The sequence below is a fragment of the Bemisia tabaci genome, chromosome 4 (genome assembly GCF_918797505.1).
Source record: "Bemisia tabaci chromosome 4, PGI_BMITA_v3".
NCBI lineage: Eukaryota > Metazoa > Arthropoda > Insecta > Hemiptera > Aleyrodidae > Bemisia > Bemisia tabaci.
This window is the reverse complement of record NC_092796.1, coordinates 7,517,833-7,535,388: the sequence shown is the minus strand read 5'-3', so window position 1 is coordinate 7,535,388 and position 17,556 is coordinate 7,517,833. Positions and strand designations below refer to the sequence as shown.

At 39.6% G+C, this 17,556-nt stretch overlaps 3 protein-coding genes across 11 annotated transcripts in view; 2 read left to right on the top strand and 1 right to left on the bottom strand.

Annotated features, from left to right (window-relative positions):
- The window catches only part of LOC109037560 (uncharacterized), a 40,802-nt gene extending 26,523 nt beyond the window's left edge, over positions 1-14,279 (bottom strand). Inside the window, exons 1-3 of one of the 9 annotated variants that reach the window (XM_072299223.1) lie at positions 14,050-14,279; positions 13,242-13,310; positions 9,354-9,483 (exon numbers count right to left, since the gene is read on the bottom strand). In XM_072299223.1, coding sequence (XP_072155324.1) covers positions 9,354-9,387 — 34 coding nt within the window. In that variant the 5' untranslated portion in view covers positions 9,388-9,483; positions 13,242-13,310; positions 14,050-14,279. The other 8 variants (XM_072299225.1, XM_072299224.1, XM_072299227.1 and 5 more) reach the window with 8 other exon arrangements.
- On the top strand, positions 4,035-8,701 carry LOC140224420 (uncharacterized). Its single transcript, XM_072299229.1, has 3 exons — positions 4,035-4,298; positions 5,818-6,095; positions 8,449-8,701. Exons 1-3 carry the CDS (start codon positions 4,112-4,114, stop codon positions 8,551-8,553), a joined length of 570 nt encoding a protein of 189 aa, XP_072155330.1. The 5' UTR covers positions 4,035-4,111; the 3' UTR covers positions 8,554-8,701.
- On the top strand, positions 9,490-13,422 carry LOC109037553 (procathepsin L). Its single transcript, XM_072299230.1, has 4 exons — positions 9,490-9,632; positions 10,940-11,024; positions 12,128-12,189; positions 13,285-13,422. The coding sequence occupies exons 1-4, from the start codon at positions 9,564-9,566 to the stop codon at positions 13,351-13,353; spliced, it is 285 nt and encodes a 94-aa protein (XP_072155331.1). The 5' UTR covers positions 9,490-9,563; the 3' UTR covers positions 13,354-13,422.
- Positions 14,280-17,556: the final 3,277 nt, after the last annotated feature.

The following is a 17,556-nucleotide window of genomic DNA, read 5'->3' as shown; positions in this document are numbered from 1 at the left end:
ATTTTGAAAATCGGACCTAAAATTCTAATTTCCCGTCGAAATACACCTCCTAATACCGAATTTCACAAAAATCGATGGATCGGAAGCCAAGATAGCAATTTAGACCACGTTCGACATCTTGGATTTTTGAATTTTGAAAATCGAACCTAAAATTCTAATTTCCCGTCGAAATACACCTCCTAATACCGAGTTTCACAAAAATCGATCGATATCAGGAAGCGATGTAGCATTTTAGACCACGATCGCCATTTTTGATTATTGAATTTTGAAAATTGGACCTAAAATTCTAATTTCCCGTCGAAATACACCTCCTAATACCGAGTTTCACAAAAATCGATCGATATCAGGAAGCGATGTAGCATTTTAGACCACGGCCGCCATCTTGAATTTTTGAATTTTGAAAATCTGACCAAACATTCTAGTTTCCCGTCGAAATATACCCCCGGATACCGAATTTCACGAAAATCGATCGAACAGGAGCCGACTTAGCATTTAAGGCCACGGCCGCCATCTTGGATTTTGAGATTTTGAAAATCCGACCAAAAATTCGAGATCCCCGTCGAAAAGTACCCCCGGATACCGAGTTTCACGAAAATCGATCGAACAGGAGCCGACTTAGCATTTTAGGCCACGGCCGCCATCTTGGATTTTGAAATTTTGAAAATCTAACCAAAAATTCGAGTTTCCCGTCGAAAAGTACCCCCGGATACCGAGTTTCACGAAAATCGATCGAACAGGAGCCGACTTAGCATTTTAGGCCACGGCGGCCATCTTGGATTTTGAAATTTTGAAAATCTGACCAAAAATTCGAGTTTCCCGTCGAAAAGTACCCGCAGATGCCGAGTTTCACGAAAATCGATCGAACAGGAGCCGACTTAGCATTTAAGCCACGGCCGCCATCTTGGATTTTGAGATTTTGAAAATCCGACCAAAAATTCGAGATCCCCGTTGAAAAATACCCCGCTTACCAATTTCCTCAAAAATCCGTTGAAAAAATACCGCCTAAAACCTTATATTTCGTCTATAAGGCAGTGACGTCACGCAACAGGATTGAACCTGTTCGGCGCGATGCGCGTAAACAACCGCGTATCTCCAATGTAATACTATATGGAGAAACAACTTTTCGCTCTTGCGAGCGTCCTAAGCAGCGGATTTGAGTGGGAATAATTTTAATCAACTCCTCATTACAATAGCTGAGCGTGTACCAATTTTAAAGGAAATCGCTTCGGCAATTTTTATCTAGGGGGGGCATAGTGAGTGGGAACAGCAGCTTTATATAGAGTAACGTAGTTACCTACTTCAAAAAGGCAACATTTTTTTATTCTTCAGATTGTTTCACAGGAACAGCCGATTTTCTCAGAAATATTCATATTCCAGTGTGTATAGTGATCTGTCTCATGGCATTATTATCTCGCCATTTTTTTTGCTTTCTTTTGTTTAGATTCCTACAGGCTTCAGCATCGCACGCACGTTTGGAGATACAATTAAAGATCAGGTAATAACACTGCTATCCACTATAGTTTTTTGTCCCCGTCTCAATTCGTCGTTTCTCTCACGAAAGAACGTAACTTCATTTCATTGCTGCCAAATTTCCCCTCGCAAATGGCACAAGAACCAGGAGACTCTTGGGCATTTCTGACTGAAAATTTTGCTGATTTTTCCTGAAATTTCATGCAAAAATCAGGGAAATTTTGGATAAAATTGCACCGGTACATTTGTGTAAGACAAATAAATTGTTTAAGTCAATTTGGCAACCTTGAAATGGAGTTAAGTTCCTTCGTGCGAGAGACGACGAATTTCTGGATATCGATATCTCATGATCTCTCATGATCATGTTGATCAGATTTCCAGCTCCTCTTTTATCTGATTTAATAGAATCAAGCGACCGCATATCTGGTTTGGGCCTGTATAAGAAAAGATCAACTTTTTATGGGATCAATGTATCAAAGCTCAGTCATTTGAACAGAACCGCCACATCCCATCTCGGGCCCTGGTACCAGTTTTAAGGTCCGGGCCCCAAGCACGGAGGGGGGAAAGTCCGAGGGGCATCCCCCGAGAAATTTTAGAATTTATACGACTAATCGGACGCATTTTGAAGCTTCCATAAAGAATTTTTCCATCAATTTCTGCGGAATAATTATGTTTTTTTTTTCATACTTTCAGCACAAAATACTTGGGAATTGTTGCATTCAAAACATCTGGAAAATTTTTATTTTATTTTTTTTTTGGAGGGGGGACTACTTTATGATACTATTTTCAGTTCTATGAGGGCCAGGCCCCCCTGGACTCCCCCTTCGTTTGTCTGTGGCAAGGGAGTCGAGGCATGAGCCATTGAAGTCGAGGATGCCCAGACTGGAGACTCTTAGCATCTGACGACGGAAAGAAAATGAAACGCAGTTACTAAAAATATCCCTCTGTACTGAAAATCTTGAAAATAGATAGAAATTTTCCAGGAAGTACACTTTTTTGGAAATTTAAGAAGAATTCTACAGTGCCCCAGCGTGTTTCTGAAAATCTATTCACCTTTTGCGAAATTTTTAGGGTACATTTTTCACTTTCTCTTACGAAACAAGGGTTGCATGTGAATTCGTAGTGGTTTTTCCCGGGTAACACGGGCCCCCTCCGGAGCCCGGGCCCCGGTACCAAAGACCCAGTCAGTATCCCCCCTTGTGGCGGGCCTGCCTTCATGCACGCTGGGCTTGTCGATTTCCTTTGACATTTTTGCAGTGGCGAATGCATAGCTGAAGTGAGCTCCAGCTAGAATTGTATTTAGCAAATGAGTAATTTTTATAGGAGGATTATAATTAAACAAGTGGTTCGAAATGGAAACAAAGTAATATAAAGTATGCAAAACAATTATTCCTATAACGGAACTTGGTTGTTTTGAAAACGCCTTCAAATGCGGCGTGATACCTCACGCATTCCGGAGAGTTAAAATAGTTGTATCATTGCGCCTTAGAAATGCGACGGAAGATTTAAATGGAGATAGCCTCCATGCACGCTGGGCTTGTCGATTTCCTCTGAAATTTTTGCAGTGGTGAATGCATAGCTGAAGTGCGCTTCAGCTAGAATTGTATTTACAAATGGGTGGTTTTTCTACGAGGATTAAAAATAAACGAGTGGTACGGAATATAACAAAAGATATCAACCATGCAAAACAATAATCCGGGTATCGGAACTTGGCTGTTTTGAAAAACGCCTTCAAATGCGGCGTGATACCTCACGCATTCCGGAGAGTTCAAATAGTTGTATCATTGCGCAGTAAGAATGTGACGGAAGATTTAAATGGAAATAGCCTTCATGATTTGAATATTAAAAGCAGTATTATGTTAAACTCCGGCGGTTGCTGCGGAGATCATTCTTATATATAGGTACTTTACGTCCTCAGAGGACTATATCTCAAAAATAAAAACCCGAGTTAAAATTATGAAAAATTAAGATCGGAAGCTCATCCGTAGATGATTATCGTCGAAAGCCAATTATTATAAACTTCACTAGGTAAATATCTAGAAATGAACATGACATGAGATTAAATTCGATTAACTAGACTACATTTTTCAGTGAGAAACTACTACTTTTGGTTCATTGTGGAAACAACAAATGGGCCATTGATCGAGACCTATGAAGATAGGTGCATAAATGGATCAGCCAAAAATATTAGTTCCCTATCCTTTAAAACAAATCTACTACCATTCAAGTAGTAGAATCGCCCAAATCAAAGGAAAGGCGGATACAAAAGGGGGGGGGAGGGTGTAGGGGCGTACGCCCCCTCCGGCTGCCCGAAAAAAAGAGAGAAAGAAGAGACGGAAGGAAAGGAATAAAGAGGTAAGAACAGAGGAAAGAAGAAGGGAGGACGCTCATATTCAGTGGATTCAGGATTAAAAGCGCCACGGATGTCTCAAGATGCGCTTAAATAGAGTTAAAATTTCAAAAATTTTCAGGGGGAGGGACTTGGAAACTTCCCCGGACCCCTCTCTAGGCTGGGGGATATTCCATATCCCCCCCCCCCTAGCACAATAACTTAGATACGCCTATGTATTTTTTATTTCTGCTACATTAATTTTTTCATCTAACTTCTCTGAAACATAAAATTGTGTATTTCCAGATTGACATGGCGACAAGGCTTCTGGAACAATTCGAGGCCTTTATATTTAAGTACGGAAAATCGTACGCCTCGACCGCAGAAAAGCTAATGAGATTCGAAATTTTCAAAGATAATCTAAAATTTATCGATTTAATGAACGCCAGGTCCGATGGATCGGTGACGTATGGCGTCAACTCACTTGCGGATATGTCTTGTAAGTTACTAATGGACGTTCTCAAGCTTATCTTATTTTAGCATAGACAACTTTGCGTTTTGAACTACGGGACTACGCGCCATAAGGCTCCGAAACCCTCAATTTCAAAACTGAATATTTTTTTGGCTCCTAAAATTATAAAAAATGACAATGGACCACTAGACAAGGTACGAATTTCAGCATTCTGATACATGTTTCGCAAATAAAATTTCACGTAGAACACGATGCGCACAACAAAAATTACCGAAATTAACTCCTTACGAAGATATTTAATGTTTCTTGACGCGTGAATTCAAACCACCCGCTCATGAAAACTCAATGTTCTACGTGATTCACATCGCGCGCTAAACGTTAATCATGACAGTCTCTGTGTTATAAAAATCTGGCAACCTCAATATTGACGCTTCGGCTCAGTTATAGCAAATTGCTAATAGTTTGAACAACACATGGTGGGAAATGAACATTGCTCGATTGAGAAGCTTGCTGAAACCATTGTAGTGCGCGATTTGACTCACGTAGAGCTTTGAGTTTCTTGTGAGCGGGCAGTTCAAATTCCTCGTAACCAATGTGAAATAAAAACGTTAATATCTTCCTTAGGAGTTGGTTTCAGTAATTTTCGTTGTGTGAATGTGTTCTACGTGAAAATTCTGGTTAAGAATCATGTATCATATTGCTTAAATTCGTACCTTACGCTACTTCCATTGGGAGCCTCTACTACTTGGTGCACTATACCTAACCTCCCACTGGAATTTTACAAAGTCCTCACACACGCAACATCTCTATTAAACGGAATACGCGCTCCGGTATAGTCTCACCGTCGATTTTGAAGGAAAGTACCAAACATCATATCCATGCTTCAGTTTCCGCCTGTTTTTGCCTTGAACAGCTATAACAATACCCAATTATTCTATGCGTTCTCTGAATCTGCATGTAAAAACTTTAAATGAGGGGCTCCGAGGACAATGTGCATAAGTGCAGTGTTTACAATTTCGAGGAATGCGTGCTTGAAGTTTCAAAGTTACATGGCTCCTCATGGCGGAAAGAAAGTTTAAACTGACTTTTTGATGCTTAAAAATTGGAATTTGGGGGCGAATTTTTCACAGCGCATGCATCAAGACTATAGCGTTACTTGATATCATTATCATATCAATAGAGAATTTGCAGCCTAGGTGTCTTAAATTTTGTGAATTGTAGGAAAACTGAGAACGAGGATATCCTTGGTTTCAAAATTGGACAATTATTAGAGAAAATATGACGAAATACCTAACTTAATTTGCTAAAATAGATGTGTCTAAATGAAAAATGCCGCCAGATGACGTCATAAGGCGGCTTATTTTCTCACTTTTAAATCTAGTTTTCTCCAATTTCCCTCTCAGAAAAAAATTATGAAAAATTCTGCGAACTCAGCTCATTAGGCACTCTCAGATGAAGCAATAACATTTTTGTGTGCAGATTCTCCTTTACATTTATACACCTTGTCCTCCAAGCCCCTAAAATAGAATGGTTCGAACATTTTCAGATGAAGAATTCAAGGCTCGCAATAGGTACAGAGGAGGAAACAGGACGACGGACGGGGCTGAGCGAGTGCGGAGAGATGCCCCTAAAAGGTGGTTCACGGGGCAGCGAACATACTTTGACGACGAAAGTGGAGGCAGATTGGCCGGCAATAAGAGGTCGCGAGAGGACTTCGAGAGTGGTGGCAACAGCTCTATGTACGCGGGCAGTTTTGATCGCGGCAAAATTGGAAAGGGAGGCTTTGATCTTACGAGCCCGCTCTATCCTGAATGCAAAGATCAGGTGCGCTCCCAAATGTGTGGCTATTGATGAGCCATCCCAAGCAGAGACGATATATTTTAGGGCCAACACTATTCTCTTTTTTTTCCAACGCTATTCTGCCATGCTAAGGAAGAACGCCGTATTAACATTCAAGAGTTGCCAAAATTCCGCGGATAAGAATAAAGGTATTGCATGTGTGAGGAAAATGCGATTTGACTCTACCGCGACATGCCGCGTAATATGTAAAAGTCCGCGAGAAACACGATGGTGCCACTGGTTTTCTCTGAAATCAACCCCCAAGCTCAAAAAAAGCTCTCAAGTTGAGGCCAAAATGGAGGGATATCCCACGCTATCCTGAGAGTCCACCTCTACCATCAAGACAAACTCTCCATGCAAAGATAGGGAGCAAATACATTAGCAGGGTTGCCGTCTTTTCAGCTTTAGAGTCCCCAAAGAAAGTGGCAGCCCTGTCAATGTATTTGCTCTCTATCTTTGCATGGAGAGTTTGTCTTGATGGTAGAGGTGGACTCTCAGGGTAGGGTGGGATATCCCCTCCATTTTGGCCTCAACTTGAGAGCTTTTTTTGAGCTTGGGAGTTGATTTCAGAAAAAAACCAGTGGCACCATCGTGTTTTTCGCGAACTTATACGTAAGAATCCACCGTCAAATAGCAAATTCCTCACACACGCAACATCTCCATTATATTTTTGAGGAAAGTTGCGGATAATTCTCGTTAAAATTTTCAGGTCTTTAAAATTGAATTGCGTAAAAAATTGTCCGGAAAATTTGAAAAAAAAAATGTATATTACAATTTTCCCCGTAAATTAGTTTTTAGCGAAGGAAATATGGCAACACCTGATGGCTCATGTGGCGTTCTTCCTCAGCACGACAGTATTGGCGCACCGCTATTTTTCCTATCGTGGGTATATAAATGGACGTATTTATGCCAAAAGGAACTATGATATACGCAATCCCTATGCACATAGTTCCATTTAGCATGAATATGTTCAAATTTCGGAAATCAACGCTCAGATTCCCCTCATCATTACGCATGGCCAGACATACAGTAAATAGAGTCGTAATGTAAATGGGAGAGCTGGCGCCACTTTTAAGCATTTTCCATGTCCCGCATTCCGAGACTCCTGTGTGACGCCGGGTCACTTTTTCGATACATAATCGATTGTTTGCGATACACGGGTACCCGGCCATCCGATGACAACAACAACAACAACAACAACAACAAAGGAGATAGGAATTAGCACGTATTCCACACCGCCATTTTGGATCGAAAATGTATCGAAAAAGCGACCCGGACTCGGCGCACACCGGGCTCGGAATTCGTCGAGCAGAACATGGCGCCAGCTCTCCCATTTACATTACGACTCTATGTACTCTATGTGACCACAGTGTCGAGCAACTGGTCTGGCTACCTTAACCCAGGGCTGCATGAAAAATATGAAAGATTGGACATTTTCGTGAAATATTTCATGCAATTTCACTAAACTGTGAAGAATATGAAATTGGATTTTTCCAATGAAAATTGGCAGATTTTAACCCTGATCGAGCAAAAGTATGAACCAGTCCCTTCGATTCAATCTAGAGTCCCTTTATACCCAGAGTTAAGACAACTCGATTATCAGCTGACTGGCAGCCGGCCTTGGCTGGCCATGGAGGCCGAAACGAGTGCACCCGAACGAACGATATTGAGGGAAAAGGATCAGGAATCCTGCGATGTCTGTCACACTAAAACAACAACATCAACAAATTGATCAATTAGAAAGAAAATGAGATTGGTTTGTGAATAATTTCTTAATCTATTTTCATTTTGGACCGATGGAAATAACAATTTACTCTTGATAAACCGCAATTAGGTGATATTTTCATTATTCTTGTTCACATTCGAGGTACCGCCATCTTGGTGCACTCGTTTCGGCCTCCATGAGCGAGAACCAATCAGAATTGGATTTTTTTTTAGGCCACTTTCAGCCCAACCAAAAGTGAGTTGTCTTAACTCTGGGTATAAAAGGGACTCTAATTCAATCCAACACGCGAGAGCCGTTCATCGTGAGCACGCGTTGGCAGTGACCAGATCTCAGATTTCGCCCAATTTCGCAAAATTTTCCCATCTTCACCTTGGAAGGAGCACCTTCCAACCACCCCCTCCTCCATACAGGGGGCGCTAAATGAGATCCTTGTCTCGGTGGTCATTAGTCCTCTCGACGGATCTGGCTGAGTATTTTTGGTTCACTTTCACACAAATACTCGCAACTTGAGAGAAAATTAGGCTACGTGAAATTGAATTCAACTGATTCTTCTTGAAGTTGTCTAATTTTTTTTCCGTTTACAGTGTGTAATTTCTATCACTCTCTTTTCAGAAAACATGTGGATCTTGCTATGCCTTTGCAGTGGTGGGAGCGATAGAGATCTTATACGCGAAGCAAAGGAGGAAAATTCTGGATCTCTCAGAGCAAGGTGAGTAAGATACAATAGGCCTGTTGCTAACTTTTGTTTTAGCAAAATTAAGAGTTTTTCCTTATAGATAATCAGGGGGCTACGCAGCCCAACCCGCGGGGCGTTTCGCGCTCTCCCAGGCCTGCGTCGACAAAAGAACGACCAAAAAAATGAAATGATTTTCATACCTGACTATCATTGGTCCAATCTCCTTCTGGCTGGGAGCGATTGGACCAAAAAGAATCGAATGAAAAAATCGGCATTTATTTTAAACTTCACGCCAAGCCTGAAACGAGATGGAATGGAACGTTAATTTTGTCGCTTTTGGATAGTCCGTAGCAAAGGAGCATACTTTCGATTCACTTACCCTACTAACAGACCAAGATTCAACATTTCCCGCTTAGTTCAAGTATCCGCTAAATTTGAAATTCCCGCCATTTCCCATTGGTGGGAATTTCAAATTTTGCCCCCTTCCTAATCTCTCTCGATTGAGCACGGGGGAGAATTTCGTGAGCCGCCACTCGCGGCGCGCGCGGCGCTCCTGGCGGGCGGGTGATAAACGATTTCTAGCAGACAGAGCTCTCTGGCGGAAAAAATTGTATATCGTATACATTTTTTTTTTCTTTTTAATTTTCGACTTTTAAAATTACACACTGGTCGTGTGAAGTAATCAGTGAACTCTTAACTCTAGATGAAGTGTAATAATGAAAGGCGGGTCGTGCACCATGTTTCTCGCAAACTTTTACATACGAATCAATGGTCAAATCGCAAATCCCTCACACATGCAGCATCTCCATTTTGGTTCTGTATTGTAAAGCCATTGTTTTACTGTTGAGTAGAAATCGTAGATTGCAGTCAGCCATTCGGGAACGACGGATGTGACGGCGGTCTCTTTAATCACACTTTAAACTTCATCCAAAATAGATCGCTTACTTCCGAATCACAGAGTCCATACGTCGCTAAAGAAACAAAAAAATGCAAAAGATTCAAAGGAGTGGTATCCATCAAGAATTGGTCAAGCGTCAAAGGTCGTGCAAATATGGTGGCGGCGTTGAGAAAAGGCAAAGCTCTTCTCGCTGCCGTTAATGCTGGCTCGAGAGCGTTCCAGGTATAATGCGATTATATAAGTTGCATAAATTTTTTCAGAAGTGCACTGAAAAAAAAATATCGGTGTATTTACTAAGAAAAGGGTAACATTACTAAGAATTCAGGGTTCTATTTGATCCCTGTTTTTTCTTGGTAAAATTACCATTTATGGAATTGGTCATTTTACCGAGAAATCTCGGTAAAATTTTTGACTTTCTCGGTAATTTTACTGGACCTTGGTAAAAACGCCAATATTTTTTATCAACTGTGGGAGAATTTTCGAGATAAAATGGCAAAGTTACCGGGAATTGATTACCAAGAAAAGTGGTATTCTTACCTGAAAAAAAAAACAGTAAAAATACCGGTTTTTAGGTAAGCTTACCAGTCTGTCTTTGTAAAATTACCAATAATTGATAAAAAAAAAAGTGAGATGGTAAAGGTATCAACGGACCTTGGTAAAAACGCCGAGAATTTTTTTTCAGTGTGCATGATCTGTCTTTTCTGTTGATAATATTATGGCGGCATCCGTTTATGACATCATCGGGGCATCCGCTGATGACGCCATCGGAAAACACCCGTTGATGATGTCATGGAAGAATGCGTTAATGATATCTTCGTATGCATGTTACAAATTATAATCCTGAGGTATATTCGTATATTATTCACAACAACCTGCCTAGGACAAGGAGCAAAGCAGATGACCTGTTCTTACATTTTTGAGGCTACAGTATTCAAGGAGCCTCAAAAAACTAAGATAGTTGCAAAAATTACAAAATCACCAAGTATACGGTAAAAGAAAAAAAAAAAAAAGAACGGTTGACACTAAAAAAGAACAAGTCAAAATTAAAGCATTAACTTAGCTTGTTCTATTGAATGTATATCTATATGAGGATTTAAAAAAATAATTGAAAATTCACTTTAAAAACGTAGGGTGGTGCACAAATGTTTCACCCGTCATAATGTAATGATTCAAATGTTAAAATTCCAATGAATTAAGGTATCTCAGTCTTCAGCAAAACAAAATTGCTATCTAAACTGGGTAAAGCAGCTAGGGTTCTTTCAGTAAATATTTTTTCGGTGCTGTTAAAAACATTTCCAAAGATTTGAAACGGGGGCAGGAATTAGATATTACCACGAAGACCCACATTCGGTCCCACAGCGTTACAAGAGAGAGAAGGAAAAGGTCCGAAAAATCCAAAATTTTACGTTACGGATTTTAAAAACAGTTCCCTGAACGTTCGTCGTGCCCAAGTCTGAGTTACTTTACTGTGTATTTTTTGTGTGAAATTTAGATTTAGAGTGACGTTATTTCTTTTGGGGCGATTGCAGGTATACAAGAAAGGGGTTATGAAAGTGCCGGACTGCGACCCCAATGGTCTGAACCACGCAGTCGTTATCGTTGGATTTAGATTAGGTATGTGGTGCCGTTTCTCAATTATTTTAATTTTTTTACTTTCAACACTCCTCGATTATCGCTGTAATGCTTTTTATAGATTCACGTCTTGAATGGGAAAGCATGGAAGAGAAGACGTCGGAGGAGGAGGGGTGCATAAGACGTGTTTACTCGTGTTGGACACATTTTTTTGCGAATGTCAACACTACTAGCAAAAGTTCACGGAACTTTGCGCGAAAGTTAAGTTCCGTGAACCTATCTCTGTGTGGACAAGGCCTTCCATTCATAAGAAATGAACGAAAAAATTATGAAAGACAAACATGAATGCGGTTTAATAATTTTAAACCTCTAAGGCATGAATGAATTCTGGATCTCAGATTGTGAGGGACACTAATCTATTTTGTTGTTTGCATGAAAAAAATAGAGTATCAAATTTTTTTTTCAAAATTTTAGACTTACGGGAATCAATTTTTCAAAGAAAGGAAAAGCTAATGAAATTTTTCAAAATCATGGCACAGAGAGAAGATTCAATTTTTAAAAACCCCGAAAATATGTCGTTACGAATTCGTAACGCTATGCCAGAGATGGTTAACTTCCGTCGCCGCGCCGCGCTGACCGCGTGAAGTATTCCTTCAGTCTTGTAGGCGATATGCGTTTCACGCCGACCGCTGCTGAACGCACTGTGTTTGACGCAATGCGTGAAGTATTCATGCAGTCTGGTAGGCGCTATGCGTTTCACGCTGACCGCACTGTGTTTGACGCAATGCGCGAAGTATTTATGCAGTCTTGTAGGCGCTAATTGTGTCTTTGGTTTCTCTCTTAACTCGACTAATTAAAGGTGCTGCCTCTTGTATCACCAAAAGACGACAAAATTAGAAATTACTGTACCTTTAGGACATGACAGATTTTGTCGCCTTTTCTGGTCTGTAATTTTTTATCTGAATCCGATTTTTTTATACCTACATTTCAAAAAATTGCAAGATTTGCCGCCCTCTTGCCGCCATGGGCCGCGGCCCATGTGGCTACCCCGTAAGTTCAGCCCTAATTAGGCCATAGTTCTTCCTCGGGAAATTAAATCCAGTGACTTATTTGCTGGAAATTTATATTGTATTTTATTTTTTCAGAAAAAGGGAAGACGATTTATGACGTTCGCAACAGTTGGGGGACCAAATGGGGTGAACGCAATGTAAGTTAAGAACACCGTTTATCACTATTTTACTTACTACACTCCAGACTGCCGATTTGGAGATCGAATAAGTTCGAATATTCCAAATTTCATTACTCAAAGATTATTCCGGCAGTCTGATTTCATTCGTGAAACGTGACGATATGAATGAAAATTTAAATTAAATCGCAAGAGACGCGTGCTCTAAAATTTACCTTTTCATTTCGATGGCCAAAGTATGAAAAAATGCGTTGGTATCTCCGATAGTAAGGTTTCAAATCTACTTTCCAATTTTATTTCTAATTATTTATTTGTTTCGACTAATAGAGATTTCTCTCACGCATACTCAAAACAATTTTGAGGAACTTTCAAAAATGCATTTTTTTGGGGCTCGGTGCCTAATTTCGAAATACTCTGAAAATGTCCCAAAATCAACTCAGGATCGAACCGGCGACGGGCTTAATTTAAACTTTATCTTATTATCTTAGTCCGCAAAAACGCAATATTGAATCATTGTTACCGGAGTATGGTGAGTACACAAAACATACAGGAGAAAAAAACGCCCAAAAAGCGTTCCGATGATTTACATTTGGACGGATTTCTGTCAAGCGAGCCCTATTATGCATATATCCTTATGGGTCCCAAGGCTCATGTCTTAATGCACATAGTTCCGTTACCGACAGAAATACGTCCATTTTGCACTTTAAAATGAAATTGTCGAGTCATATTGCAACCTTTAAGCTCTCTTTCGGCATCATTGTTACCAGGTTGAGCGTTAAAACGAGGATATGTTACATGGGTTTAAATGAGAGAAATTGCTTACTTCTTAGCACTTTTTGAGAACAATGTGAACCCTCCGCAAAGTATTCTTTAGAAAACTGGCAAGGGGCTTCCTTCGAATTTTCAGAACTTGTTTTCTCGGACCCATCTCGGACAAACTCGCACGTTCGACATGTTCCCACCGAGAGGAAAAGTCTCCCTTCCCTGGAGACGGCCACGAATATGGTAGACTGCATTTCTTGTAATAATTCATAATTTACGAATTATTATGAGTTAATGTTTGTTATACTTACAATGTTTTGATTCATGTTTTAAGTTAGATTGCGTTTATTTCAGGGGCACTTCCAGATAGCGAACAACGACTGTGGGATAGAAATGGATGTTGTTGAGTTTGATCTAGCTTAATGAGATCACGCACCGACTATTAATACCACCGCGAATGGAAAAAACTCCTCCTTTGCCGGAAAGGACGATAATGGGAACATGCGAATCGTCATCTACGAACACCCTTGAAGCGCGGAAACGTTGAACAAAAAGTCGATGAAACGATGAAAACCACCAATGCGGCGACGAGGCAATAATGGGGCCATACATCAGAGACTCAACTTGCTTTTCATTCGTTTATCACCAATTCCGACAATAATACTTGATATATTTTACAATATATTTCCATGCGCTTCTCAACAGTTTTTCATAATTCCTCTAATGAATTGCACAAAAATAACCGTAATTGAAGCCTCCCCTGAATGCAACGCTGCTGTGCTGAGGAAGAACGTGCCGTATGAACATTCGAGAGTTGCCGAAATTCCGCGGATACGAAATGTACTTAGGAAAGTTTTGCGTATTCTTCCTTAAAATTTTCAGATATTTTAGCTTGCGTTGCGTGTAAAATTGTATGAAAAATTTGAAAAAATTAAGTCACGATTTTCACGAAATATGGAAACGCCTGATGGCTCATACGGCGTTCTTTCTTAGCACGGCAGAACGGCAGGGTATATTCTATGAGAGAAAAAACATACACATTTGAATTCTTCATACCATTGAAGAATATAAAGTTTGTCTCAGAGTAGACCTTGTAAAAAAATCAGGCGATAAACATACTTTTTGGATCTGAAAATCAGTGGAGACTTCATTTTGGCACCTTGTTTAATTGAACTTCCGTACTGAACCGAGCTATAGAAACAGATGAGTGGCAGCGACGTGGCGTGAATGATCGATTATCGATAATTCCCCATTGGAAGCTACGGTAAAGAATCGATTATTAAGGTGTTCGATGCGAACACCCTGTAAATCGATCCTTTTTCATAAGTTCAAATTTTAGTTGAATCGATTAATCGCAAATCCCGCCACGCCTTTGATGAGTGGTGCAGTGACGCAAGTCCTCAACACCGTCCGGTGTAAAAAATTAAACAAAGGGATTATTTATTAAAATTAATTAATTATTTATTTAAATTTGACACTGAACGTTTGGCTCATAATACTGGCATTTTTTTGCAGTGCACTGGAAAAAAACACATTGGATCTAGAGTCCAGACTCTTGAAAACATTGACAAGAAAAAGGACTCTTGATTCAATCAGATTTAAGCTTAAATCAAAAGGAAATCCGCTCAAATTAAGAGGCTTGGTTCTTGATTTAAGCTTAAATCTGATTGAATCAAGAGCATTTTTTTCTTGTCGATGTTTTTAAGAGTCTGGACTCTAGATCCAATGTGTTTTTTTTTCCAGTGTGGGCCTCTTGATGACGAACTAAACTATACAGCAGCACCTTAAGCATATTTTAAAATGTTAAAGCTGGTAATGTTTTGATAATGTACCTTCGCAGCTCACTCTTGGGGAGCGAGCTAGTTGGATATTAAGTAAGTGAGAAAAACGAAACAATAGTTCAGGCCAATGAGTTCTTATCGTTCATTATGTCCGTGATGTTATCTCGTACATAGATTGGCCGATATTCTTATTGTCTCTTCTTCTAAATTGTTTTCTCCGCTCCTCTATATTTTTCTCTAATTTTTCCTATTTTTCTCAGTCAGTGGCTCTAAACCCTTTACCTCTAGAGTGAGAATAGAATAAATCCTAAAAAGAAATAGTACGGATCTGACTTAATTGCAGATCCGTCTCACTGGTTGTAATTCAACTATAGTTTGCAATAAGGAACTTTTATTCCATACTCATTTACTTATTGCACCTATCTGTATTGGGAAACTGACGGCACCTATCATGTAGGTTCTAAAATAAACTAGAAATAGTTTATACCAATTGTAAAATGTAGCTGAGCGTTAAGCAAACCAGTCACTTATATGTACTACATCAATCCCTTTTAACCAGCCGTTTTATTTGACTACATTTTGCAACAATGGATTAGGTACTATTTCGGGTCTATTTTATAAAAGCATCCACTTGCACAATGCACATAGCTTCTATATGGCACAATTTGGAAATAGAGCTTCAAACTGTACACAATTCTCTTGGTTAACACTCATAAGTGTGGTAAAATGAGTTTCTCTTTTCAGATACCAAAAGTAAACTTTAAAATATCTTGAGAAAAATAGAAACAGAAAAATGAGGGGAGGGGGGGGGGAGAAAAGGAAATTAGTAGAGGCTTTAGAAAAAAAGCCGTACACTGAAAAAAAAATTTCGGTAAATCCGAACCAGTTAGGATCATATGGAACCACGATTTTGTTCGGTACACACGACCGAATTATTCGGTCTGCTCAGCCGAACTGTTCGGTCCACTGAACCGAACTGTAAGAATTTATTATGGTTCGGTCGCACAAACCGAAAAATTCGGTTGAACAGACCAAATAATTTGGTTGTGTGTAGCGAACAAAACCTGGTTCCATATGATCCCAATAGTTCGGATTTATACTGAAACTTTTTTTTTCAGTGTAGTAAGGGAACAGAATTTTCGTATTTCGTCAATTTTAATGACAGTCTTTCAAATCGAACGCTTAAAATTTCCTCGGCACAAATTCGGTCTTTGGGGACGGATGTTCGATGATAATTGAGGGGCTTGGAGGACAAGGCGCATAAAAGCAGTTTTTGAAAAATTGAAATTCAAAGTTTTTAAGTAAAACTACTCTTAGTGCATATTTTGTGAAAAATTTGCTCCCAAATTCCAATTTTTAAGCATTAAAAAGTCAGTTTGAACTTTTCCCCCGCCAAAAGGATCCTCGTAATTCGAAGCTTCAAACTCGTATTTCTCGAAATAGCAAAAGCTGAACTTATGCGCCTTGTCCTCCAAGCCCCTCAATTGATTGTTTCTACATGAAAATATGTAGTCCGTAGATCTAGGCCCAGGCTATCATTGATGGTACTAAGATTTTCAATTCTAACGTTCCAAAGAATTATTTCTTGGTGCTGTATAGTTTTCTTAATGAACGCAAGACGCAAACAAAGAAAATGAGTACGTTGCTATCGGAACATTGGCTCTCGCGTTTTCCGCCGCACGTCCTCATCATTATGAAATGTAGATTGTGTTTTGGCCACTGCTGCCGGAAAACAATAGCTTTAAAGTGCTATTTGCCATTGAATCTTATCCAAGGCTTAAAATTCTAAGCTTCTCGGCTGTGGAAATGACTCAGGAAAGTATATTTTTCAGGCGTTGCTCGTAAAATTTAGCACAACGTACCAACCCTCCTATCGTTAATGGTCGGCAGTTACCGTTCAATTTATCGGTAATCTTCACGGTGATTGTTTGTTAGTTTTAGAGAAACCTTTTTGAATTCATAAATTTCGATTTTGAGGAATTCTTCTGATAAAAGAGGTAAGTAAATCTCCTTCCCTCTTTGTTACTCAGGATACCATAAAGTTCATCTACAGTTTACTTTGACTAGATGACTGGCAAATCATTTTAATCCCTTGCGAGGGACTATCACCAAAGTTGCACTGTTGTATTTAACTCAAACTTCGCTTAAATCGTCGTTTTTACGATGACAGTCTCTAATGTTATCCTCATAAATTTCCTGATCACCATTTTAAGTGGAGGTGTAAAATCCTAGACTGACCATTAGGGTAGCCCACAAAAAATGAATTTCGGAAATTTATAGCCGTAACCCCCTAAATCGGTTACAGCGTGTTCAAAAACTCGGAAAATGAAATTTGGGGTCAATCGGACAAAATTAACCCGACGCGCAGTTGCCATTTATCCAAGCAAAAATAGCGAATTTTTACTGTTTTTCAGTAATTTTTCGCTCCCCAAAAAATAAAGTCGGAGGGATCTGCAAATTAAACAGAGGGCAAAATTAGTTCATAAACTACACCCTAGTGAAGTTTTGGACCCCATCCATGCTTTTGACCCGACGCGAAAATTTCACGCATGAAAATAGCGAATTTTTGACTGTTTTCGATGATTTTTCCCTCTCGATAAATTAACGTTGCAGATGCCTAAATTATAATCAGAGTGTGAAATTAGTAGCTTAGATGCTCCCAATGCTCCCCTTCTGATAATTTTGACACGCTGCGACGTTGTCATTTTTCTGAGCAAAATCGTGAATTTCGACTTATTTCAATATCATCTCTCTAGACCTAAAAAAAAAAAAAAAAAAAACTCAGAAGCCATCGAAAAAGTGCGCTAAAACACGGTGATTATAACATGAGTATCTTTTTTTGAAA